The sequence below is a fragment of the Pseudorasbora parva genome, chromosome 17, assembly GCF_024679245.1.
Source record: "Pseudorasbora parva isolate DD20220531a chromosome 17, ASM2467924v1, whole genome shotgun sequence".
In the NCBI taxonomy this organism is placed as follows: Eukaryota; Metazoa; Chordata; class Actinopteri; order Cypriniformes; family Gobionidae; genus Pseudorasbora; species Pseudorasbora parva.
The window spans coordinates 10781564-10809259 of NC_090188.1; the positions used below are offsets into that span (position 1 = coordinate 10781564).

Genomic DNA, 27696 nt, shown 5'->3' on the forward strand with positions numbered 1-27696 from the left:
TGACTCCTCTTGATCATCCAAATGGTCATTGGCAAACTTAAGACGGGCCTGGACATGTGCTGGTTTAAGCAGGGGAACCTTCCGTTCCATGCATGATTACATACCATGATGTCTTAGTGTATTACCAACAGTAACCTTGGAAATGGTGGTCCCAGCTTTTTTCAGGTCATTGACCAGCTCCTCCTGTGTAGTTCTGGGCTGACTCTCCTTTTTAAGAATCATTTAGACCCCAAGTGGTGAGATTTTGAATGGAATCCCAGTCTGAGGTAATTGACAGTCATGTTTAGCTTTCATCCATTTTCTAATGATTGCTCCAACAGTGGACCTTTTTTCACCAAGCTGCTTGGCAATTTCCCCGTAGCCCTTTCCAGCCTTGTGGAGGTGTACAATTTTGTCTCTAGTGTCTTTGGACAGCTCTTTGGTCCTGACCATGTTAGTAGTTGGATTCTTACTGATTGTATGGGGTGGACAGGTGTCTTTATGCAGCTAACGACCTCAAACAGGTACATCTAATTTAGGATAATAAATGGAGTGGAGTTGGATATTTTTGTGTGTGGACAAGTTTCCACACACACTCGGGAAGGATAATGTTTGATTTGGCATGTGTGAACATTAGTGATGACCGGTTCGCGAACAAATCGTTTGTTTGAACCGGTTCTTTTTTAGTGAATCAGTTCACCAAATCGGACTGAACCGTTTCAAACAGTTTGCGTCTCTACTAGTAAGCACTGATCTACACATTTCTAAAGTGATTCACTTTTTGACACATCTAAGAGAACTGATAATGATAATGAGCAGAGAGATATACTAAGCATGTGTGCAGCGGAGGGAGCGACGTGTTGTGTTTAGTAATCGTAGTTTTTTGCAGTCAAAGCGTTTGATTTAGGAGATTTTTGGTGCTTCCGTGTGGTTCTGCTCGGTATCGCAGCTTGAGAGGTCTACATTTAAATGTCCATATTTTACATAACATGTCTAAAATGAAAACTATCTCGTTGTTGTTGCTCTCTACTCATACTATACACTGATGAATTCTGTAAAGGCTCTTTAATAATAGTCATGGGTGCTCAGGTGTGTAAAAATGTATTATATAATAGAATTATATGGACTCCTTATATTTGGTTATTTGGTTTTCTTTTGGAGTCTCCACTGATCCTTGAAGCTTGCAGAAAATACAGTTTTGTGTAATGTTTACTTTAGTTATAGCAAATTAAGACAAAATGTGTTTAATAAGATAAATGGCGACTGTTTAACGTCATAAGCACAAAACAGGTGTGATTAATCACGATTATTGGTTAATGGAAGCGTTGTCATTTTGCTAGTTTTTATCAACATTTAGAAAATATTGCCAAAGGTTTGGCTATTGTCACATCTACTTGTTTCACCGACCTGATTGGGTCAGAATCATTTCATCCAATAGCATGAGTTTAAGGATGGGATTACCCATTTTTCTGAACAATGACAACCTGGTGAGAGTTTGAAACTTCAGCCGTCATCATTCATGCAATTTAGTTTGGTGCCTCTAGCAATGCAGAAATTATCCACTTCAACTTTAAAATGAAGAGCAGATGAAGTACAGCCATTAAAATAATCTGATTACACATCTAAATCTCACACATCTGCTTTGGAAAACAAGATATTAATCCAAAAGCCAACGAGCTACGTCTCTTCCAAAAGCATTCTATAAATAGTGAGGCCCATTCCGTCTCTTCACTCCCCATCCCAGTGCAAAGCAGTCGCTCCAGGCAACTCATCAATACTGCACTGCTGCACAAAAGATGCCCAGTTCATCTTACTTGTAATTTGGTGAAAATCTCCTTTTGTGAGGGAGCACTTCACATGCACTCATGAAATATGTTGTTGTGTCTATCCTCATCCCTGGCGAACAATGTTGCCTTTCTGTTGCCGAGCGAGGCCTAGAGACACCCTTCACACTCACTCAATAGACTCCAGTCACTAAACATTAAGCATCACATCTTTGGACCATATTAAAATAATTATGACATCATTCTTCTGGCATATTTCTGCACAAAGGGGACAAGCGCATATTTTTGCCCAGAGTTGAATGTGGAGGAAGAGGCCCAGCTGAACAAACTCAAAGTCCTGTTTAATATCCAAAGCTCTTCTAGTTTCAGTTAAATATAAAATGATCTATGGGATGCAGTGCTCTAGATGGAGAGCCTTGTTGCATCATTCCCCTTAATTCCATTCATGAGTCTTTCCCCTTCTCTTTTTTGGCCGTTAGTCACATTTCTCCATTATTCATTGTGTTGGGTGAAAGATGGATTCACTAGGATAATGCATCAGTTCCAGCTTTCCACTCTAAAGGGACTAGCACATAATAATGTGCATGAACAAGGGCAGGCGATGATATTTGTCTTCATGTTGAAACAAAGGAACATTATTTAGATGTGCTTAATGTGAATACAGAGTTGATTTAAGACCATCAATATGGGCAAAGACGCCAAGGCTTAGAAATTGCATTGTTTTAGATTTTTCTTTGCTTTTAACTGTTGTCATGATTCCAAAATTGTATTGGTTAATAATATAAATACCTGACAATATAAATACAATTTCAAATTCCAACAATACAGCAAAATCTACAATGCTATTCAACACATTCCTGTTACTTTTTTTTTAGATTTAATATTAACATACAACCCCAATTCCAGAAAAATGGGGACATTTTGTAAAATGTAATAAATCAAAAAATCTTTGATTTGTTAATTATCATTAACCTTTATTTAACCCTTTAAGCCCTGACTGTATTTTTAAAGGGTTTTTTTGTTTTGTTTTTGAGTACCATACACAAAAGTAAAGACTCATAACTCCAAAACTGTAACAAGTAGAGTCAAATTATGTACTGTTTGATAGAAAACTTTAAAAAAAAACATTTAGAAAATGAAAAATCATTACATTTGGACATTTTCATGATGAGAAACTGTTGATAAAACTCAAGGAAATTTTTATATATCATTCTTATTTGGACATGCAATGACTCGGGAAGGAAGGAAATTAAGAAGACAATTGTTTTTTGTTTTTTTGGATCAAATGTTGTGTGAATAGCATAAAGTAATCATCAAAAGTTATAGCATTTGGAACCAAGTATTCAGAAAGCTTTCCAAACTAGTGTTTCCGGTTTCCATGATAAATATCTATAGATATAAGTGATGGATTATGTGGTGAGGTTTGGCTCTTTTTAATCAAGAATCTGCTGTAAAATAATAAATGTTGGGCCATCCATGATATTTGCATGTGTCATAAAGTTTAAAAAAATACTACACTACATGCGTCTCTGAGATTTTATGTGTTATAACTCCATGAGGAATATCTTTAGATCTAAGTGACAGATTATGGTATGGCTATATATGAGGGTTTAAGGGGCGATTTCGGATTCAGTCTTTGTGTCTGTGGTACAATCTGAGAGAGAATCGTGCCAATGACGTGAAATTTGATAGCGTAAAGAAAAAAGCGAAAGAAAGAACTACAACAACCTGGAATAAAAATAAAACACATACACACTTGTAAGCGCTGCAGGAGCATTTCTATGAGCATTACTATAAGCGCTAGAAAAATTAAGACCTGTTTAAAATTATTTAAGACCTAGAACTACTTCAGGGAATTTAAGACTTTTTGAAAATGAAAATTTGATGTTTATCTGCTTACCCCCAGGGCATCCAAGATATAGGTGACTGTTTCTTCAGTAGAACACAAATTAAGATTTTGAACTCCAACCATTGCAGTCGTATAATGCAGGTGAATGGTAACACATGAGTGTATGAGAACTACGAGAGTAAAAAAACATGCACATAAAAATCCTTATTAAACACTGCAGCTCGTGACAAAATATATATATGTCTTAAGACACAAAACAATCGGTTTATGTGAGAAACCGAACAGTATTTAGGCCTATATCATTTTTTACTTCTAATACACCACTATGCTAGCCTGACAAGCCAGACCCACATCAAGATGTTTGGTCTGGAAACTCACCATTGACAGGGCTCAATCCGAGGGGCGGGATAAACGGTTGTCTTTCAAACTCCCTCTGCACGCGATAGGATAGCGCTACCACCAACCAGAACAACGAAGGTGAAGCGGAGCTCGTTGATAGATTAAACGTTCGCCGTATCTGGTCGGCAAAACTCAGAACACATCTTCCCTTTTTAAGAATGACTTCAGTGCCGTTCTTTGTTCTTTTCTCAGAGAAAAGCTTAACTCCAAGTCTTCCAGAGTCGCGGTCAAAGCTGATTCGAAAGACCGCCATTCGCCAGTTTCTGTGTTTACTAGAAGCACGCAAACGCAACTCGGCCGTCGTCATTATGGCCCCGCCCACCGACTCTATACACGATGTGATTGGCCCGCCAAGAGTTTGGCGATTACAGCTCAGAAGGGTATTGAGAGTTGCTAGACGACACTCACGGGCAGATTAGATTTGCTGCCGCTAGGGTGCGTCTAGATTTCTAGGCTACCACGATGCACAACAAAATCTTAAATGCACAATCAATTCCGTTAAGTGAGGTCAATGTGCACAATATGGCGTAGTTTATGCAAGTGCCGGAAGTGATGTTGCTAGTATGCCAGATTCAGGGCTCGACATTAACGCTTGGACAAAGGATAAGTGGAGAGCCGGGACAAGTGGATTTTTTGAAGGGGCAAGTGAAAGAGAATTTTACTTGCCCGACCAGACAAGCTGATTAAAATCCCAATAGCAAAAAATAACTAGCAAATCAGCAAAATGCAAGAATGATTCTGCATTCATTTAGTCTAAGTTGCACTCGATAGTGAATAATAATGTAATATATGAAGAGCTCTTTTCCAAAACGCGATAAATGCCAAATAAAAAAAAAATGAGTTTGTCATGGCATTTTGCTGTGTACTGAACTTATTGTCTGCTCTAAAAATATCTAAGGCCAAATCGCTATATTTCCTTGTTTAAAATGTACTGCAAGATGGCGTTTTTTTCAAACCGCCATAAGCGCCGAGCCTGTTTTAGCCTAAATGCAATATATCCTCTCATCTCGTCTTGAGCCCCTGCCTCTTTGAAAGTGAAAGTGCCTTTTCGTTCGCGCTGCGGTGCCCCCGCGAATGCGATCCCGGCCGGAACATAATCCCGTCCAGAACGCGAGTCTTACCGGCAATCTACGACAACCCACACCCCCTACCGGGACGCGAGTCTTACCGGCAATCTACGACACCCATATCCTCCACCCGCCCCCCGGAATGCAATTGTAACCGCCAATCGTCTTGACCCCTGATGTCATATGCTGCATGTGACGTGTTGCTTGTTGTTGTTTTTTTTTTTTTTTATACATAAACCAACTACATATAAAAAGGATGGATTTGTAGCGTTTTGAAAAAAAAAAAAAAAGCTTTGAATTTATAATCAACAATATTGTTGTTTCATTTAACAATCATTGTTTAATTGTTCATATGTTCAGACTGAGCCAATTGACCATTTTCACAGGATAAATCGAATATTAACAAAATGTTTGGGTTTAGGTAAAAAAAAATGACATTTTCATGAAAACTATTCAAATGGATTTATAGCATTTTGGAAAAGGGCTCCTCATATATAGTGTCTTATTTTAATTTAATGTATAGATCAAATGTAAGAATATAATATGAAACCTGAAGCATAGCCTATATTTAATAAGATTAGGGGGGAAAATACCCTTTATAAAAGGTAAAAATATCACAAATATGCAGAAAGCTGATTGAACACTGGTGAGAATATATAAACACAAAAAAAAATTGTTCTGTTCATTCTTGCTACTGATGGGCAGAAACACACTGAGGAAAACCAAACAGTGTGTGTAGGAATTAGAGATGCAGGAGGTGTCCAGGCCAGTGGGGGTAGTAAGTATGAAGAGAGGTGGGGTGAGGAGGGGATGTAGTGAACCCACGTTTGGGATTTGAGAGGATGCTCCCCCTCAGATGCACTGGAGGGCTTCCCCTGAGATAACGAGAGGCCTCTTGCTGAGCCACTGGGAGAAACATCCACCGCATGTGTCCAAAGGATAACAGCACCTCCACAGGAGCTTCAGCCAGAAAGCTTTCAGCATGGTGAGAAAAGGGCAGGATGAGAAATAACACCTCTCAATGAACACAAGTCAAATTTGAGGGTGGGAGCTCGAAGCTTGAAACTCAGATTGAAGGTCTGTCTACCTGAAGTGGACAGTTGGAAAAGAGCACTCATGAATAAAGTGATATTATAAAGTGAATAAAGTGCATATGAATACAGTTGTAATTGTCTCTTGTTATACTCTCGTCTTTTAAAAGGGTTGGGCATATCATTTACTCGCCCTCATGTCATTACAATCTCTATGACTTTCTTCTGTGGAACACATTTAGAAGAATGTCCATGCTGCTCTGTCTCATTCAATGAAAGTGGCCAGTGACTGTCAAGATCCACATAGGAAAAAAAACACTAAAACATAAAAAAAACACTACATACAACTCAACTACTATATTCCAAGTCTTCTAAAGACCTATAATAGGCTCTGATTGAGAAACCGACCAGAATGGAAGTCATTGCATGGAAAAGAGCAGCTTTGACATCTGCTGTAAATAACTCATTTTGCATTCCACAGAAGAAAGGAAACACATTTGTGTGTGTGTGTGTGTGTGTGTGTGTGTATGTGTGTGCGTGTGCGTGTGCGTGTGCGTGTGCGTGTGCGTGTGCGTGTGCGTGTGCGTGTGTGTGTGTGTGTGTGTGTGTGTGTGTGTGAAATCCCTTTAAAAATGGAACTCTTAACACATAAGACACTTTCATGGTCTACTGTTTGACTTTCACATGAATCGCAAATCACTCCTGACTAAATGTTTGATGTAATAGTATTTCCATGTACGTTTGATCCAGAGATTATGCCAGCAGAAGTTTAGTCTGATGAAACAGTGAAAGCACTCTCTTCCACCGAGAAAGTGGTAATGCAATGCAGCACATTATGAAAAGCATTATCATTTCAGACAGTTACTTTAGCAACTGCAAAATGGCACTAACAAGTCATCCAACAGTAACCTCTAAGTGAAGAGGAAAGATCCTCTCCTTCTTAATAAATGATTTAGCAACAGAAGTACAGAGATTCTAAACATAAAATAAGAGGCTGAGTTATAAGCAGAGTGAAGAAAAACTCAATATACTCAATATACATCCTATACCACGCCAATTCCAATCACCCGTAGTTCAAGTAAAATTCCTCTTTTTTTCTGCATGTTTCATTAATACTTGTCACACCCTCATAAGAAATCTGGCCATCGTTTCGTAGCTTCCGGATATTCTTTTCATTTTTAGCACCTCCAGCTACCTCCCATTGGTTTTACAACTTCAAAACACACCTCATGAAAAAATCAGGAGTTATCTGACATGTGTCCCCCTACCCGGATGGCATGCCAACACCAAAGGCCAGCATTGATTTTCTGTAAAGCAGGGCCGGATTAGCCCCCTTTAGGGCTCAGCTGCCTCAGCACGGCCTGAGGGGCTGCTATAAAGCTAATAATTAATTTAAACTGCCTGCCTGGCCTGTCGAAGGATCCACATTTGCAATACACCACCAACCGGTTGTGACTACAATTCTATAGAGGGGACACGGCATTTATATCTCTAGTAAGCTGGACTAAGATGTTTGGTCATGATGCCTAACTTCGCAAAATGACCTGGTGGTGCACAGCATGGCTTATTCCTAGGCGGTAACGGCTTTCAAAATAAATCAAGATGCAACTCCACTTTATTATTCTTTATGTCGTACACTGAATCAAACTCTACAAACAATTCAAGAAAAACAGAACAACATGTATTGAACTTTATAACACACTGACATGACATGGCGTAGAGTGAAACACAACATCGTACCCCCAAAGCACCCAATTCTTTACACCGAGTGACAAGCTTTGAAGTCCTAATATCCTCAGCATGGTCTTATCGAGGGCTGAGAGCACAGCAGCACAGTTCAAACACAAGGAGGTACAACTTTCTTAGGCCTAGACCTCTGTTTGATGGGTGTTACATCTCCAGAATAAATTCTAGAGAAGTAGCTCTCAAAATAAAATAGAAGATGACCCAGGTGCCAAATTCATGAAAATCTCCTTGAGAAGTTAAGAAATGTGTTCATAAGAACATTCATAAGTGGAATTCTTGAAAGAGTTCTAAAATATATTAAGAAAACACGTATGTGTTTTTCTTAAGAAGAAAATGACAGGCATATGGCTATCTGATTGTACGGAGGTACCGAAAACTTGCTGATCAACTAAAAAAACATCTCAAAAGGCACAGTTAGAATATTACTGTAATAAACATTATAAGCGTGCACACAATTTTCAATGTGACTGGCTTGACATGAGTTTGTATTTAATGTGCCATGAATTTTAAATAGTTGCTTAAATGCGTCTGAAGATGAAGCGTTCTGTTGCATTGATTTGTGCTCCATCTTTCTTGAGCTCCCTAGTCATGGGTTACATTTTTGCATTTTTCATTATTTGTCAAGGAATGCCAGTATCTGTGCAGATAGAAACTATTATGTATTTGTAGCTAATGGTATGTTGTAATGCTTAGTATTTGGAAGAAAAAAAATACTTTCGGGCATAAAAGATAAGGTTGAGTTTTTGGTTCCTAATTAAATCCTGGGTTCTAAAGCAAAACCATGATTGGGATACTGCCTAAGAAGACAGATGACTATGTAGGGTAGTAGGCAGCACACATGTTGTAAAACTATGAATATGCAATTTTTCTAAACCAAGAGCTGACAGGAACAGACAGTCCGTGTCACAGGTCTATGAAATCCCTTCCTTCCCTTCAGTGCCAGCGAGGGCTCTTGCAGCAAGGTCCGTTAAAGGGATTGCACCTGAACCCCTTTATCTTATTGACTCACAAACTCTCCTCAGATCAGACGCATACTGCCGATGTAGGGGCAGTCTAGGCTGTCTGTCTGAAAAAGTAGGCTCATGAGGATATCCTGCCTCCTCCCTCTCCTATGTTAGGCATTTTGAAGCCTCCCGCTCTCTCAGTTCTGAAACAGACTCTGAAGACCAACAGACCCAGACACAAAAAGACAACTCTTTACTCAAGACCAAAGCAGTCTCAGAGCCGAGGGGGGAAATGCCTTAAACACCAACAAATATCCAGATAATAGCAGACTCCTACCTGAGATGTAAACAATATATCTGTTTGCCTCACAGGTGACTGATGTGACTTTTTTTTTACCAGGATGTGGTACGTGGGTAAAAGGTAGTACACCTTTCAACAATGTATATTTGTATTGTTACTCTAATAAAGTTTATTAAAGTTAAATCATTCTGAATTCAAGTTCATAATCAATACTGTTTTGTGGCAGAAGTTTTGTATCTGATGGCCAATTGAAAAAAACAACAACACACTTCTGCCATCTCAGATGCTGGCTGATTTCAAGTATAGCCCTATTCAGATGGTAATTGTTTCTTGTGGGGTCATAAGGAATTTTCATAATTTACAGGGGCTAGTCTGTGATTTTATTGCAGTCTGAATCCAGAATTTCAGTGTTTTTCTCCCACCACCCATGTAAAAATCCCCAGTCGAATTACCTACTGTTTTTTTGACAAAAACCAAGATTGTGTTTTAATTTAATTGCTGTCTGAATCCACATCTCTGAGTTTTTCAAGAAAATATTGCTTCAATATTAACTGTTCCTTTTCGACCACCGTGGAGCACCTTATTGTTGCATTTCCCTGTAATTTGGATTAATTTTAAAAAACTAGCCTACACTTTTATTACTGAAATGCTGGAAAGTATTTACAAGAATAAGCTTTCATCACTGCTAAAAAAAGAGAAAGACAAAACAACAAGGAAACATTTGAAATGAGGAATTAATAATGGCAGTAATTAACGTTATATAGGTTACATTTGCAGTATTGTATTAACTTATTTCTGCTCATTTCCAAATTTTTAAAATGACAATTTTTTAAACAGGAGATTTAAATAATTATATAATTAATAATATCCTATTATTAAATTAAATATGATTTTATTCTTATTTTTCCAAGCATATGACATTTTCACAGCAGTCATTCGACTGACCACATGAGCAGTGAGCAGGATCATTCCCAGGTGCACAGGATCACAAAACTTTTTTATCACTGAGGTGGCATGCACATTTATTTTTAGGGATGTCCGCATGAGAAACAATTACCGTCCAAATAGGGCTTATGCCAAAGAAGTGGGACAGTCATAATACACTGACATTAAATCTTATTTAACATTTTGCATGTCAATGTATGATAACTTAATCACATCATAGTATGTTGACAGAATTTTAGATATACTATAACAATAAAAAAAGAAACAATATTAACAGTATTTTAAAAAATTAATGTGATTACAATACACACAATTAATTGACAGTATAAAAATGTTGGAAATATCCTCAGTCAAACGAATCATTTTAATTATAATTTGTCAATTTAAAAAATGAAATACAATAGTGTTCATTTGTTCTGTACTGTTAAAATGAATGAATGAATGAATCAATAAATAAATAAATAAACAAAATACCAAGCTTTCAGCATTGTCAAGAAAAGAAATAATATACGGTCCATAGTACATGAAAAACATTTTTTGTTAAAAATCATCAATGTAAAATTAATTCAGCATTCAGAGCTGATTAAATGCTGAGATTGTAATCAATATAATTAACAAAAAATATTCCAGAACGTTATATGAATATGAAAAATATGAGCTTCTAACTGATTATTAGATCACAAAACTGAAACTATAATAAAAAAAAGATGATTATGATACAGCAATTATTAAAAATGTAATTGATTTCCATACAACGTACTGTGCAGCACAAACCTGCCTTTTTTAAGGACACACGTAGTTGTTACGTGTTTTAGCAGTGAAAAAGCTCTTAATGTGTGGGGGAGATGTGTTGCAGCTGTGTTCAAAATCTGCAGCAGCTGTTTAAACCCCTGTATGGTTTTGGTATGCCGGCCAAGATGAAAAAAAAAAAAAAACTGGGATGGTACAAGTTTGCAAAGCAAGCGATTTGGAGAGTACCCTCTAGTTCATCACTCTCCAGGTGGCACACCACTGTTTAACAAAAATCATAACACTGAGGCTGACTTATTATTCTGGGCAGCATCTATCCACAAACTGTTACGACAAATATTTTCTAATAACGATGAGTGCTTGGAAGAGTAAATTCCTAATGACAGGGTTCATAGTGTGTTTTATGGTGGCTGGACAAATTCACACGGTGTTAACATTTATCACAGCGCCTGCTAGAGGAACTGCCCCTAAACTTCAAAACATAAGAAGGCGCTACAATCTTCTTTTCAAATCTTGGCAAGATAAAGCCAGCGTATCTGTCTTCACTTTTCAGAACAGGCTTGCTTGGAGACACTGTGGGAGACAAAGTGTCATGGAGCAAGCACATTGAGAGGATAGTACCGAGAGGGAATCCTTTGTTCCATTTCCAAACTGCTAACCTTCTTTTTCCCCCCTCTCTCTCCCTTTGGGAAACGTCCAGGGGGAAGTTAAAGTATGGCAGGCTCTTTTTTTGCTTCAAAGCACTAATAAGTTCCATGCCTCGAGTTGCTTACATCATTAATCAGGGAGATGGCTTTGCGTGATAAAGGACATAAACTGGCAGCGAACCACAGACTAACACAGATTTAACGTTAGACCTGTAGCTAGGTTCGTACCAGCAGCCCAGATGCCAGTCGTTGCTCACAGGGCAATCATGCATCAGAATAGCATCTTACTAAACATGTCAGCGATGCATTAAACATCCTTCTTCATTAGCATGACGTTAAAGCCATTTGTGGATTAAGTTTTACGATAATCAATCAACATGAATGAGAAGCTAAACGTGCGGCGATATTGACGGACCGCTTTCGAGAGCGAAGAGAGAATGATGTCTAACTCGTTTGTTTCTAAACATGTCAAAACAGAGGAAGGGAGTCAGGCATGTCTGCCATGCAGGGCCCCATCAGGTCAGGCTATAAAAATCCATCACTGAGTTTGAGCTCTGCTAAAGCGCTAAGGAAACATATTGTAGATTTTAAGAGCCTTTTTATTCAGCCAGACTGTGTACTAAAACTAATTGGATTTCTGTCAATGGAAAAATATATCCCTGGGAAGACTTTGAACTACATAACGCTGACAGTACAACAGCCCATGAGGGACCGACCCTTCCTCGATGCCAAACGTGAGGGAGGAAAATTAAACCAACGGTCAACATAAAATATTAAAATAGCACAGTATCGAGTTTTTGAAAAATGATGTCAGACTCACTCATTAGGCTCACCAAACACAGTGAATTAAGCTACATTTAGTGGGTGATAATTGAAATCATAGCTGTAGTCATTACCGCTGACATGTCTCTAAATAATACCCTATAAATTTCCCCTCCGTTTTTGGGGGGCTCTGTGACAGCTGGCAGGGCCTGAGAAAAATAAAGTACAGAAACTATTATTCTCCCCTGTGTGACTGGCCTTCCTATTCTCTCTTCCTTAAAGCCAATAAAACGTCAGCTTTTATTCTACCCCTCCAAAGTGCTGGCTGGATGTCAGCTATCCTCTCTAAAGCCCTGCCACAGAAAACTGAGGGCCTGTAAATCACTGTGTCACAGGCACACCATCCATCTTCGGGTATACAATAAAACAGGGATGCAGTTATAGAGAGAATGACGCCCGTGCCCAATATATATTTAATTTGAACAAAAAGAGAACATAAAGATGTTCCCTTCAATTCAAGACCAAAGGTTTGAGATGTGCCTGGAGGAGCCTTACAGCGCGTTTGAAAAGATGTTTGGCTGATGGAAATGTTGATAATGATTTAAAGATAATTCTTTTGCCATCAGGACTCTTTTGTTGTTCTGTAACAGTGGCACTGTGATTTATGCTATGGTTGAGACTGCACTCGTGGAAAAGAGAGATTTTTTGGCGTCAGGCTGCAGAAGATTTATTGGCATTTCCGATAGGTAAAGACGAAATTAGAACGTCACACAAAATCATTTCGTACTTAACTGGATTTTTTTTTTTTTTTTTTTTTTTTGAATAAACATCTACAACAATAAAGCCATTCATTTATTTGAGATGTCAAAGCAGCAGTCTTGAGAGCATTATTTCAAAACCAAAGTACACAAGTCAGCAGTCAGAACTGACATTTACAATCTAGGTGGTTTGTGAGATAAACACAGGGTGATTAGTGATCGTTTGACAAAGCGGACCTTTCCACCACTCAAACACAGAATGTTCCTGGAAAGTCGAATTACAAATGAGATTTAGAGACATCTTGTTATAACAACGTGTACAAGAAATCATCTTGAAAGCTTTTCTTATTTAGTGGGTTCATAAACCTGCGGTTCAAGTCCAAACACTAGCGTCAGTTTGTGCGTTCATACCTGGGCTTTAACTTCTGCCAGCCAGATGGGACAGAAGGACAGACCTCTAAATGAACACCATATTGCTGTGGTTTGGCAGTAACGTGTGGAAGAAAAATGTTTTTTATCAGATACAAGATTGTCATCTTACTAAAATACAGAAAGCAGAACTTTTCAAAACTAATTTGGTAGGACTTGCTGATGTTCCCCTCTTGTTGGCTGGCCGGACAGAAGACAGCGCCTGCTGTGGCGGGAGCAAAGATATTGCACATCAACTGGATTATACTTTTCCCGGGGCAATCATGCACAGATCTGTTTATACATAGAGCAGGAAAAACTACCACGCAAAAGAGGCGAGGATGTGTGGCTCCTCAAGTTAAGGCCATCTACATTAGAAACGGCTGGAAATTCCAAAACAAGACAAGGACATCCCTTCCTGTTGCTGTTGAATATGAAAATAGCAAAGATTAATAATAACTGGAACTAAATAACACTACGAGAATATGCCAGTGAGTGTAGTTGAGCTAGAGTCCATCTGCACACAGTACACAACACAATACGTAATATTTAAAGAATACACATTACACATGATGAATGTCCTTCGAAACAAAAGCATAACCCAACAAGTCCGATTATTGTGAATACATTTTGAACAACACTAGGTCTGTTAGTCCAATAGCACAAAAAACGGACTGGTGCGATACTAATGCTGCATTCCAGGCCGGTTTTTGAGCCCGTAAGTTATGACTTCAAACCACGACTCATGACTTTGTAGCGTTCCAGGCAAAGTTACGCCAAACTGCCTGAGCACAAGGAATTGTGGTAGCTAGATGTAAACAAAGCATGGCGGACCGTACGCGGCTTATGCTCATTTACATTCATTTCTATCGCCAAGGTGCTTACTCCTTGTTTGTTTGAGGTAAACGGAGGAGAAAAAAATGGCGCATTAGGGAAGTTTTTATACCTTTTATTTTACATTATTTGTATATTTGGAAATGTATTTGGTATTCATTTACTCTTGCACTCAATGGACTGAAAACTAGCCAACACTAGAAAAGCTGCTGAAAATGCGTAACATTTGCGGATAAATAACGTTAGAGCAATACCTTGGCTTATTTTAATAAACGATTTGGTTTTTAATGTACGACTTTCATAAACACTGCATCCGTAAGGGCTGCCATTATTTTTTTGTGGGCTGTGTGACATTACAGCTCGTAACTGGGAGTACATCGATCTAGTACAAGTTCACAGGTGGAAAGTCACGGGTTTGACTGCCATTGCAGTGCACTTTCGCGGGTTGAAGGTTGGAAAAACACAGGTTACGGGTTGCCTGGGACAAGGCATTAAATTACTACTATTAATCCAACTGAAGTCCATGTATTTAATGACCAGCCTTACAACAAAGCATATATCAAAGATTTCATGAAAGAATGATGCTGATACAGGTCAGGCTCAAAAATAAATACAGTGATTTTGGTCAAGAAGATTCTCTTTGGTTTAATGTCATGTTTACTTTGACCTCAAAATAATTTCCTTCAGCATAACTGGGTCATATCTCCACGGTGGAACAAAGACACACAAAAACCCCAGACTAAACTTATTTAAATTAGCCATTAGCAAAGCAGCAAGTAACAAACATGTCAACTATAATGCATCCAAAATGGTTTCTCTGTATTCTCACAATTGTGCCTGTCAGCTCATCCTCTCTTGAAGCAATCACAGAGGTACAAATTTGCTCAGAGAAATTAAATGAGATTTTATTGCTTCATAGTTGATATATAAGAGCGACGCCCTGAATGAAAATGCATAAATTTCATTTCTGCCACTTGCGCCCGTCTAACAATCCAGACGGGGGCTAAAAAAGGCAGCATTCTCTTCTAATGCAAGCCAAACCGCCTGGGCTGTTCCCAAAAATTAGTGTTAAATAAGTCTGATAGATCAGATATGGAAAATTCTCATTTCTACGAAAGCATCAATTTCCATACCCTCGGCGAGCTAAGTGATTTGACGACTTCATTTCGACAGTTTCTCCCTCGTACTCTTAACTGACATTTTATCTACATACTGGCACAGCCGCAGATTGAACACACCCGGAAGACAATGACAGGCCCTTCTACCGTTGTCACTTCTCATTTTGGTGGAGAGTGATGCGTTTTACTGGCTTATGCCAATAATAGCCCCATCAAAAAGGAGACTCCACCTTGCTCTGATGTTGAGGGAGCACTTCATGTCGCAGGCTCTCATTTGTCAATTAACAGGAGCCTTCTGGTGTTGGCGCGCGGGGGCTTGAAAGACAAAGTCTCGCCCATGACGAATGAAGAGAGACAGATGAGTGAAGCATGAGCTGGAGTGTAATACTATAATGTGCTTTAGATATGAATATAAAACGACGTTGCTGACAGTCCATACAAGGTTATATTTCATTTCTCGGTGTACCCAGCCACCGTACTTTGTCTTCTTTGTTCTGTTTTCCTCAGACTACTTGCATCTCAATGTGACAGGCTGTCTACATTTGAAAGTGGCTCTATTTGAAAATGCAAGTTAGCATATTTGATTTGCTTTCAAGACATATTCGCAGGTGAGCACTGGTTTTTGTTTGAGTTAATGTGGAAACTCTTAAGCATTGAATGATAACTACAGCCACTTCTATTTTCAAAATAACTTTAGTCCAGCTGTATAGTTAAGAGCATCATTCTAAATTCTGTTGGATGTTTGGAGGTTTATACAACTTATAACAGTTTCTCTTTGAAATATATTCTCCTTGATTTGGCTGTTGGCTCATATGTAAGGTGGCGTAATAAACTGAATCTGATGACAGACAGACTGTCGGACCTTGTAGACAGAAAGTGACATCGGAGAGGGGAATTCACGGCCGCTTTGTACCTCTGCATGACTGAGGGCCATCATATTTACCCCTCATCTAGACAGGACTTGACAAGACAATAACATTCCCTTTGCTTTCACCATCCACTTCTCACAAAGCCATGCATGTCTAGGACACTGGAGGGGACACTTTGACAGCAATCCCCAACCTGGGATTACTCCTCCTGTCTATGATCTAATACCACCTCATGGCCAGTCTTGAGAAAGGTAACATTTTACCTTCACACCAACTCAACGTTAAAACCTCACAAAAGGCACCTAGCGAAAAGTCTGATAAACTGAATATGATTTTACATGCGTGTTTGCAAATATTCTCTCTGACACCTCTCACATCAGGTAACATAGCCTGTGAGTGCGCGCGATGGTTTTTTCGCTGTGGTACATCAGTGTCTGTGACGACTTTGTCTGCTTACTGAACATCTAGCATTCTCAAAATAATGGCTCAAATTAATTTATGACTAAACTTTAGATTTGATTCATTTCTCTTCACAGGTACAGCACACATTTTCACTAAATGTATCAGTCTGAGAATTGGTAGTTTCTTTCAAATGATAACAGAACTTCAGTAAACGGTAAACGGTCCCTTTTCATAAGTGAATATGGCTAGTTTCGGGAAGGAAACGATACGGATGCAAGGAACAGGACACAGAGGTCTTGACATACTTTTTAAATCTGAAGTCTTTTTTTTTTAATTGACAAGCAACGCAATGTAACCTTCATGGCAACCCAATGCCCAAAGATGTCCATCTACACATATGGCTGTAGAAGCAGTGTATTAAAGGGGTTAAAGAGACTAAATGAACTAAAGAGATACCCCACCAATGAAAATTCTGTCATTTATTCACCCTTATGTGGTTCTGAACAACCTAACAAGACCAGAGCCCATTGATTTTTATTAAAATGAAAAAAAAAAAAATACAATTCCGTTATTTCCACAGAAGAACATGTAAATGAGTAAACAATAGCATAATTTTCCTTTTTAGGTGAATTATCTCTTTAAAAGACTTCTCAGAAAGGGATTTACCTTGCAAACTACCACTAAAAAGCTAATTAAATAAAACCTAAGAATCTAAAACAGATGGCTAGTCAACTACCGTGACCCATCCAGAATAAACGCTCATTTCTAGATGACCTAAATTGTCTTGTGGCAGCCCTGAGGACAATGAAAGAACCTTTCCATCACTTTGTCATGTTCACATATTTAAGTCCTCATGCTTGAGGGCAGGATGTCTGTCTATTAACTTCTTACTGTGGGGTCTTTGTGTGAACATGGCTGAAGAGGCAGTGAAATCCTGACTGTAGGCCACATCCTCACTTTATTCTGATCACATGTCTCTTTATAAATTAAATTTCACACTGAATGTAACCCTAACCCCAACAAAGCATATGACCAAAACAGCTCCAGTAACAGAACCTTCTGTTCTTCGCAAAGACTCTGTGAAGTGGTATAAAAAAATGATTTCAGAGCCAGCTTTAACATTCCGCATTTGATATACGTACAGATGTCAGGGGGGGGGGACTTTCTGCCGACAAGCCTTGTTCCTAAATATCATCTTTATTGACAGTGTGATTCTGAGTGAACAAGACTGGGGTTAGTCCGAAACATAAGTGGTGAAAAACCTCACTCTTCTGTATGCACGTCACTGCATTAGTAATGTAAGTCATGCAGGGTTTTAACGGAAAGACAATGAACCTGACATTGTTCTAAGGATTTCCATTAATAGGCTATCGATGTTTCCAACTATTCTGGTAATTATCTTACACATAAAAAGGTATAAATTATTTGATGATAGCATAATGGTTCAAAGGCAATAAACCACAGTGCAAGCGTTTCTATCTGTGTATGGTGAAACTATCAGGAAGCATTACAGTTGAAACTGATGTAATAAGGAGCATTGCATTAAAGAACAAACACAAAGCACAAAAAACTCACTTATGAATCCATGGAGGGACTAGTTTTACTGTTTCCTTCAGTCATAATCAGATCTTATTCAGATCTGTTCATATAGCATTTTATATAATTTATGCAGATAGCAGTTGACCAATTTGGGTACATGATGCAAAATTATATACAATTGTATACCTAAACATAGATGGGTTCTGCAGTGTTCAACGAATGCCAGGTCACCATTCACAAAAGCTCATTAGGAATATTAATGCACCGATAAGCGTACATTTATGTGCGACACATCGAAGCAGCACAGGATTTGGCAATTATTAATGTGACAGACTCCAGTGCAAAGCGAATCAATTAAATAGAAGAATCCACATTTTCAGCACAGATAACTGCCTCAAGACGACAATTTTCACATGACAAAAAGAGGCCCATTCAGAGTCCTTCAAGGCCTGACAGGTCAAGAAAAGAAGTCTGAAACAAAGGCACCTTATAACCATCATCTCCTCTCTTTTAGTTGTCAGATCAGCTTTGCTAGTCCTGCTGGTGAAATGGCATCCCCCTCCCCAGCTGCCACAAGGTGCTTCTTCATGTCCTGTCAAAGGAATCTTTTATTCTATTTGCTCAGCATTAACATGTCACATTTATTGATCAGGCTTTTTATCTGGCCACAGCATGGCACGCCACTACTGTACCCACCGCTCTCTGATGTGTCGATGACACGGCTGACGATGTAATGCACATAATGCATGTATTAAATTGCACTTAATGCAGAGGTGTGACTGTACGCGCGACAGGTCGATTGAGTCAGAGATGTTGTATGCAGTTGGGATCCTGTCATTTGTGACAATGTTCTAGAATGTTTCACAGGATAGAAACATCCTTCACAAGAGAACTTTCTCAACCAACTCAAGTTTTTTCTGTAGGAAAAAGGGAGTCTAATATAACATATTCAAAAGACAAATATGATATGAATTCCTTCATGTGCATTGCCAACATCTGTTGTCAAACTGCATCTTAAAGGTCCGAACAGGTGTACTGAAAACATAAGAAAACCAAAAAGGAAGTACAAAATCAAAAACACAACAGGTGTGAAAACTACCTACAATGGCTTTTCTCCATGTTTTCAGAGAAGATAAAGTGGCCCATAACCCTGTTGCAAAACCTACAAAAAACTCCCTCGTCAGATCTATATGGGAAGCCAGTGTGTGCATAATAGGTGCAATACATGCCATTGTTGTCTTCCATCATCAAGGACCTCCTATTATCATGTCCTGTTAATAGTTACACTCAGACACAAGGTAACTTACCTCAGTTGGTTAAAGCTGAGATCTAATCTTCTTGCCAATTCTCCATATTTCCCCCCAAGAAAATCTGGAATGTCTTCCCAATCATGCCCAATGCAGGACACCTGCATCAATGCATCAGAGAAAGGAAGAGGGTTAATTTTTTTTAGATGTTATAGTTACAGCAAAGTTACTGAGCATGGAGTAATCTCAGTTTACTATAAGGTTAAGATTATGGTTTGGTTTAGAGTTAGTTGCATGTAATTCAAATAAGTTACTGTTATGTAAGTTCATGGAATGTGTGACAAAGATACTGTAAAATCAGAAAAGTGTTTCCAGTAAGAGATATCAGTTATATTACACAGTTGGTACTTTGAATGAATGTTCTTTCAGAAATAGACCTTATTGAGCCAATGGGGATATTAAATAAATGTTTGTTATGAAGTTGTTCAGTTCGGCTGTGAAAAAGCATGTGAAGGCAAATACTTCATATACAGCCAGTGTGTGAATAAAAACACTGTTATGTTATTTAACAACTATTTAAGCAGTTTATAATAAATATTTCATATTTTTGACTAGAGTTGCCTCGCGATACAGAACATTTATTTTATTTATAGAAATGTATCCACCTGCATGGCACATGACATGATAAATAAACAAACACACACACACACACACACACACACACACACTTCAGGGCGTTAGGTATCTAACGTTACTTGAATGCATAATATTGTTCAAAGGACAATGTTTGCAATATTTCACTTACCTGACTTCCATTCACTACAACCATTGACTCGTTGTATGCCATTGCCGTTCAATGACAGTTCAGAAAGAAAGAAGCTTCTAACAAGGACCAACAAACGTTTTATGCTCATAAGACTGAAACGTTTGCGTTATATTTCCAAAATAAACTTTTAATCTACGCTCCGTATGAAGCTTTACTTCTTCCGCGTGCTCGAGTCAGCTGATCTTAGACGGAAGCACGCGCCACTGTTCAATTGCTCAAATCAGTTTTAGCTTGTTATAAGGATGTTTGCCATGAAAATAATGGTGAATAGCATTATTACTAGCGATGTGGACAGCCTTCTGACGAAAAAGCAGACGTTTTAATCACTGGAAGTTGGAACAAATCTCAAAAGAGTGTTTAATATAGTATTCGACGTATTACAATTCAGAAGTCATATTTCACTGTATTATAATTTCAGTAATCCTATTGTACTGTATTTCTTCACATTCGTGTGTTCATTTAATAGTTTTTTAACACAATAAAGCTGTATTGTTATCGTTATATGACAGGACACAGAAAGGGAGACGCTCGAGAGCTTGGGAGCGCCATGACGTCACAACGGATCCTCCCATAGGCGGAAGTTTTGGACGCGCAGACTGTGGAGACAAGTAGGATTTCTGATCTTATGCTGGTGGTAGCGCACGAATACTGCAATAATGAAACGACTTAGTTTGGCTACTAAAATGTGCTTCATAAGACGCCACTGGAACTCTATTTATATTATCATCTTTATAGAAAAATAAAGGGATTGTGTCTGTACATGTTCTTGCCTGTCGTATCACATCGGAGCGCGTGTGTAATTTAAGGTAAAGTGGTTCGTCGTGGTCTTTCACCAAACTTAATGATAGAAAATGCTTTGTAAATGTATGTTTAACGGATGTAAAGTAATGACCTGAGTTTTTATTTTTACTGTTGTTATTATTTTAGATAGCCTTTAAACGAAAGGAAGTGGACTGGTGTTTTCAAGTATTTGAGGTTGTCTGAATTTTCGCAATGTAGGCTACTGATGTGAGAGTAAACACTATTTCGAAACACTAAAAGTATAATTAATAGTCTAGGCTATAGGCTACTGTATTTGTATAGGAACAGTTGTTGCTTACTTATAAGCATGCGTTACCCATCAGCAACCCTTTCACATTGATTTGTAACTTGAGGTGGAAAAAAAATCTGTGTGAAATGTAGCCGAGTGTTATTATTTATTTTGATTAATCGTAATGTGCGGGTCTCAATTTTGACTTTAGAAAATGTTTTGAGCAAGCGCGAGGGTTTCAGGCGCGCTTTATGTAGCTCTATAAATGACTATTTAGTCATGCATAAACAGGACGATATGAAATATATAAAAAAAAATATATTTGCATTTAAATAATATAAATTATGACCCCTCAAAATATGTTCCAATTTAAGGGTAATACGAGTGTTTGGTATCTGGTTCAGAAGCATTCGTCATGCAGACTATAAAGAGAACATTTTTGCCCGATGCTGGAAATTTATGGTTACCCTTCTCTGCCCTAATATCTCACGCAGTGTGTCACGCGCTGACAGCCTCAGCAGAAAACAATCTCACACATACTTTCTTTCCATACTGAAAAAAAAAAAGATTCTTCGTTCAGCTTGTTAAAAATGGCCGGTATCAACATGTCTGTTGTAGTAGAAAAGGGAATTATAGCCTACAGTAGAAAATCGTCTCACTATTTGCACTTTCAAAAACTTGCATACAAATATGTATTGCTGATGTAATCTATAAATCAAAAATGTTGAATATTTGACTATGTATGGATTTCAAATTTGGAATCAAACTGTGCATGTCTTTGAGCAAGGCCTACTGGATGTGGCTAAATAATTCAAACTTTTCTGAATACACGTAGCCTAAACTACGTTTAAAGAGGCAAATGCATTCAGTAGCCTAAATATTGATTCTTGGACTGTGTGTGTGTGTGTGTGTGTGTGTGTGTGTGTGTGTGTGTGAGAGAGAGAGAGAGAGAGAGAGAGAGAGAGAGAGAGAGAGAGAGAGAGAGAGAGAGAGAGAGAGAGAGAGAGAGAGAGAGAGAGAGAGAGAGAGCATTCTAGCATTCAGGCTAGGATGAATAATTACCTTATACGTCCTTATTGATTTATAGGCTTTTACAATAAAATGGAGCTTATATTTTATATAAAAACTTGGCTATTATTTTAGCAATGTGATTTTTAAGGGAGATGCTGTACTTATTGTATTTTAAGTGTAGCCTATTAAAATATACCCACGTTCTGGGATTTAATCGTCAAGTAGCAAACCATCAAAGTGTATTGTTTGTCACGGACCAGGGACAGGGTTATCGGTTTCATGTGTCTAAGATACTCCAGCAAAATATACATTTCTTTCACGCTGATGACTGTCCACTCCAGGTTTTCTTGCTCTCCGAGATGACCTGTCAAGCGGATTACCGCAGAAAGAGATTAATGGTGGAGGCGGGTTGCAATAATAATCGTTTTGTTTGATGTGACAACTTTGATAGGCGTTGATTTACTTACAAACTGATAGGCTTTTAATTGAGCGCCTCCATCCAGTGAGAGATGAAAGGCAAAGCGCATTGAAAAGCTGCCCGATTGCCCCGGAGCCTCAATACTGATTAGCCGTCTCAGCGGTGAATAGTTCAAGGCTTTTTAAACTTCTTTTCTCAAAGGTCCGACAGACCATTTCTCTTTCTTTTATGCATTTTGGTATTGTCCAATAAAATGAATAATTTGATTGTGTGTAAATAAAATTTAATTGACATGAATGGAAAATAAAAACTGTCTGGATTTTTATTATTGTAGCCTATTCTTGTCTCTCAGTCCAAGTGAGTTCAAGTTTTGCTGGTTTTTGCTTGAGGCAACACAATAACCTACAAGTAAAGTTTACATTTGTCCAAAATATATAGTGTCCGGAAAAACCTGAAACTGCATGTGAGACGAGGAAAATATAATATGAAGTAGGCTATCATGTACACCTGTCTGAAACGTAGCCTCAGCATGTTTAAAACAGGTTTTACTACTGTTCGTGAAGTCAGCAAAAGCACAACACATCGTCTTGTTTCTTTTTAATTCAATAGGAGTAAAATAAGTTATAAACACACACACACACACACACACACACACACACACACACACACAGCCTATATATAAAACAATTATACATGTAATAATGAACAGACAAGTTTACACACATTGTATAACCTATATAAAGGAAACAAAATATATACAAAAATCGCTTACCTCATGTTATTTTATAACTTTTTTAAGTTATAAAAAGTACAAAACTGAAATAGCATATTTATTTTTATATTTTAAATCGGTCAAAAAAGGTCCTAATACTAGGCGACTTTAAAAAATATTCGAATATTTATTTATTTTACTCTTAGCAGGTGTATTTTTAAATAAACTAGGCTTTATATAGCCTGGTATCCTATATGATTAATGGTCAGTGGTTGATTTCCTACTTTAAACGAAGAAAAAGATGAAAGAAGGGGAAAAAAGCACGGAGAAAAGGTTCTCGTCTTACCGCAGGTTTTAAACAAAAACCTTTCCAAACTGAAGCAAACAGAGGAACTGCATGCCCCTCAAATTAAGTGACTGTTCTCCGGGATGCTTCTTTTGCCCTTTTCTCCGTCACTCGCGGCACATAATCAGCTTCAAAAGCTGACGTGAAGTAAGAAAAGGATTGACAGCAACTGACAAATAACTGATTGATTGTGGTCGAGCAGAATTGACAGATGACGGAGGGGTGGGGATAGAAATAGAAGGGCGGTGTATATTATATTGAAAACATGTGACATTCACATCCCTCTATCACTGCATTGGTCTGCTCTTGTCAACGCTTGTCTGATTGGGGAATTCAAACACTACAAGTTGATTTTGTGGTTCTGGTCTGATATTTCAGGCGAAAGGGTAAAAAAAAGGCTAAACGCACACAACATAAAAAGAAGAACAATTTTAAATTTAGATCAATAAAAAATACATCAAAAGGTTAGATGGTTATTAAAAATACAGTCCTTATACAAAATATGTGTATAATAATAATAATAAAGGAATCAAGTAAACTTTAATGCTCATTCTGTTTTTGTGAGCATTAAATCAGTAGCCTAAATGCGGGGCTTAATCATAAAAGGCATACAAAAGAGACGAAGAGTAAATGCACGACAGAATTATTTTTTTCCCCCTTCTCAATTAGTTAATCTTCTAAAAATAAAAAATAAAAAAAAAGGCAAAATTAAATAAGTCTTCTCGTGAAAATAAATAACAGTTTAAGTCTCATTTTTTAAATAGACACCGGCGTGTACGACAACCTACATATTGAGCGAAATCTCCTCCCCCAAGTTGTCAAAATAGAGGCGCTTGCAGGAGGAGGAACGTCACATCCCCTTGACCCTCCAATCACCTCGGGGTCCCATTTGATTGGAAGGCGGCAAGGGCTTTAATCTCGGACTAATTCAGCTGCTTTTGAAGTGAAAATTTCTACCAGTTCTTGGTTTGGGAGGACAAGCGCGCGGACCTACGGGAAGAGACAGAGCGCGCGCTATGCCTATGGTGTCACACGCGGCTCCGGATCTGCAATAGCCTCGCGCTTTGCTTCATGCGGATTATACAATTTATCTTTATTTCTACTATTTGAATGAAGATTACGGCATAGTGTTTTTTTATTTATTAATCTGATAAATGAAATACCAACAAAATACGTGAGAATTGGGTCATGATCACATCGCCCTCTGCTTCTGCTTCAAGAAATAGTGATACTGATCTAGTCTGGGAAAGCACCAGCAGCAGCTCTCGGAATAACAACTCCGCGCTCAGCAAGCCTTTTCTCCATTCCGTCCCTCCTTCGGACCCTTTACGGCAAGCTAACCGACTTCCCATAAAGATTTTGAAAATGCTTACTGCACGCACAGGACACATTTTACATCCTGAATATCTTCAGCCATTGCCATCCACCCCTGTTAGTCCAATTGAGGTAAGATGCGAATTCCGTGTTTCATAAGCTGTTCGTGTATTTTAGAACAACTCCGCATTTTCCGTTGTCAGAGAAATGACGGGCATTACGCGAATCTTGGACGTAACGTAAAGCGGAGCTAAGTGGATAAAATGAAAAATTCTATAGCCAGCATTCTATTTTAATTCGACCAATGTATATTTTATCCAGGTAGCATTGTAAATGCGCTTTTGGCATAGGGCTTTTAGCCCGTTTGCGCGATGCGCACATTCCCGACTCGCAATAAAAACGTTCAAAATAGAAGCGACGAGTCATTCAGGGAAGTTTATGTGCTGTTTATTTTAACAAATACGTTGTGATGATTGTGCTTTTACATATCTGTGGTGTTTACGTCCTTTTCTATCTATCCTTTCAGCTCGATGCCAAGAAAAGTCCTCTGGCTCTTCTTGCGCAAACATGCTCTCAGATCGGTAAACCGGACCCTCCGCCCTCCTCCAAACTCTCCTCGGTAACATCAAACGGATCTAACGAAAAAGAGTCGAAATCTGGTCCTTTAAAACTGAGTGACATCGGCGTGGAAGACAAATCCAGCTTCAAGCCGTATTCCAAGCCATCGGATAAGAAGGACTCGTCTTCTGGGGTGTCGAACGGAGAGAAGTCTGGTTTCCGTGTGCCTAGCGCCACCTGCCAGCCATTCACTCCTAGGACTGGCAGCCCGAATTCCAGCACTTCGGCTTCCCCGATGCCGTCAGATGGAAAGGGAGAGAGAGATGAAAAGAAAGATTCTGATTGTAATAAAAACTGCTCCTCAGATGGATCTGCACCGACCAGCGTCAGCCATAGCAGGATAAGTGTGAGCTGTGCGGGAATTAACGTGGAGGTCAACCAGCACCAGGAGACCACATCAGGATCCAAAGCAGCGACGTCTGAGTCCTCGTGTGTCACCTCTTCATCCTCAGCCTCCGTCCTGGGGTCAGGACTTGTAGCCCCCGTTTCTCCGTACAAACCCGGCCAGACTGTTTTCCCTCTACCCCCGGCTGGCATGACGTACCCCGGCAGTTTAGCAGGGGCCTACGCCGGCTACCCCCAACACTTCCTGCCCCACGGTGGAAGTCTGGTCAATGCGCAGCTCGCCAGCTCGCTGGGCTGCAGTAAAGCTGGCTCAAGCCCCCTAGCCGGGGCATCTCCTCCATCCATAATGTCAGCCAGCCTTTGTAGAGACCCTTACTGCTTGAGTTACCACTGTGCCAGCCACTTAGCCGGTGCAGCCGGAGCTTCCTGCACACACGACTCGGCGGCAGCAGCGGCCGCGTCTGCTTTGAAGTCCGGATATCCACTCATGTACCCGACACACCCTTTGCACGGGGTGCACTCCTCGCCGCCATCTTTTGGTGGACACCCTTTGTATCCCTATGGCTTCATGCTGCCCAACGACCCTCTTCCGCATGTGTGTAACTGGGTGTCAGCTAACGGACCTTGTGACAAGCGTTTCTCGTCCTCCGAAGAACTTCTTAACCACCTGCGGACGCACACTGCATTCACCGGGACCGAAAAGTTGATATCGGGTTATCCCAGTTCATCCTCGTTAGCTAGTGCTGCCGCCGCAGCTATGGCATGCCATATGCACATGCCGCCCTCAGGAGCCCCTGGGAGCCCCGGGACACTGGCACTTAGGAGCCCGCATCATGCGTTAGGACTAAGCAGCCGCTATCACCCGTATTCAAAGAGTCCGTTGCCTACTCCCGGCGCACCGGTTCCGGTACCTGCCGCGACCGGTGCCTATTATTCTCCCTATGCACTGTACGGTCAGAGACTCACCACAGCATCAGCGCTTGGATACCAGTAAAAAATAACAACAACAACAAAAAACTCTGTCCAAATTTATAGATTATAAAGATTGAAATATAAAGACTTTTATATCATCGCGCCACTGAAGGACTGGATCCGTGGACTCACTGTATTTATTTATGTCAGCTTAAAGCGGACAATAATACAAATGAAAATATTTGAGAAACTCAAAAGTGCATTACATGAACTCTGTAGATAACGTGAAACACATGTTAGAGTACTAATAAAATAGGGGTCTTCAGTTGGATGTTGATTTGGAATTGCTATGATTGTATTGTTCGTTATTATTTAATGTCTCATGGAAAAGAAGATAATTTACATGCATGTTTGTTTCTTAAATCCCAAATTGTCCACATGATTTGAAATTGCCGTTATTTTTCAGGTGTAAACCACGGAGAGAGAATTGGTATTTTTTGTATGTATTCTGGAAAATAAGAAACAATTCTGTTCCATATTTCTTGTGTTCGGTATTCATTAACTAAACATCACCAAAACTCAAACTAAATTCTGCCATTTGAGTAGCCTATAGGCCTATTGATTTTGCCGTTTTAAATAGAAATCATGCATTTCCATGGTTGCAGCCTTTTTCAGGTTTTACTGCTCTACTAAACGATTTAACTTCGAATATAAGATTTACAATTATGAGTGAATTCGTCGGTGTCTGGGAGTTTTTATTATTCTTATTTTTCTAATGACTGACC

General features: G+C 39.0%; 2 protein-coding genes across 2 annotated transcripts in view; one reads left to right on the forward strand and one right to left on the reverse strand.

Annotated features, from left to right (window-relative positions):
* Positions 1 to 20385, reverse strand: part of lrmda (leucine rich melanocyte differentiation associated) — a 352687-nt gene extending 332302 nt beyond the window's left edge. The window contains exons 1-2 of the mRNA XM_067422388.1: positions 20185 to 20385; positions 19440 to 19540 (exon numbers count right to left, since the gene is read on the reverse strand). Of these exons, the coding sequence (XP_067278489.1) occupies positions 19440 to 19540; positions 20185 to 20226 (143 nt within the window). The 5' untranslated portion in view covers positions 20227 to 20385. The remainder of the gene's footprint in view (positions 1 to 19439; positions 19541 to 20184) is intronic.
* A 4194-nt stretch (positions 20386 to 24579) lies between these two features.
* Positions 24580 to 27449, forward strand: znf503 (zinc finger protein 503). Its single transcript, XM_067421895.1, has 2 exons — positions 24580 to 25168; positions 25563 to 27449. The coding sequence occupies exons 1-2, from the start codon at positions 24911 to 24913 to the stop codon at positions 26991 to 26993; spliced, it is 1689 nt and encodes a 562-aa protein (XP_067277996.1). The 5' UTR covers positions 24580 to 24910; the 3' UTR covers positions 26994 to 27449.
* The last annotated feature ends 247 nt before the right edge of the window (positions 27450 to 27696 follow it).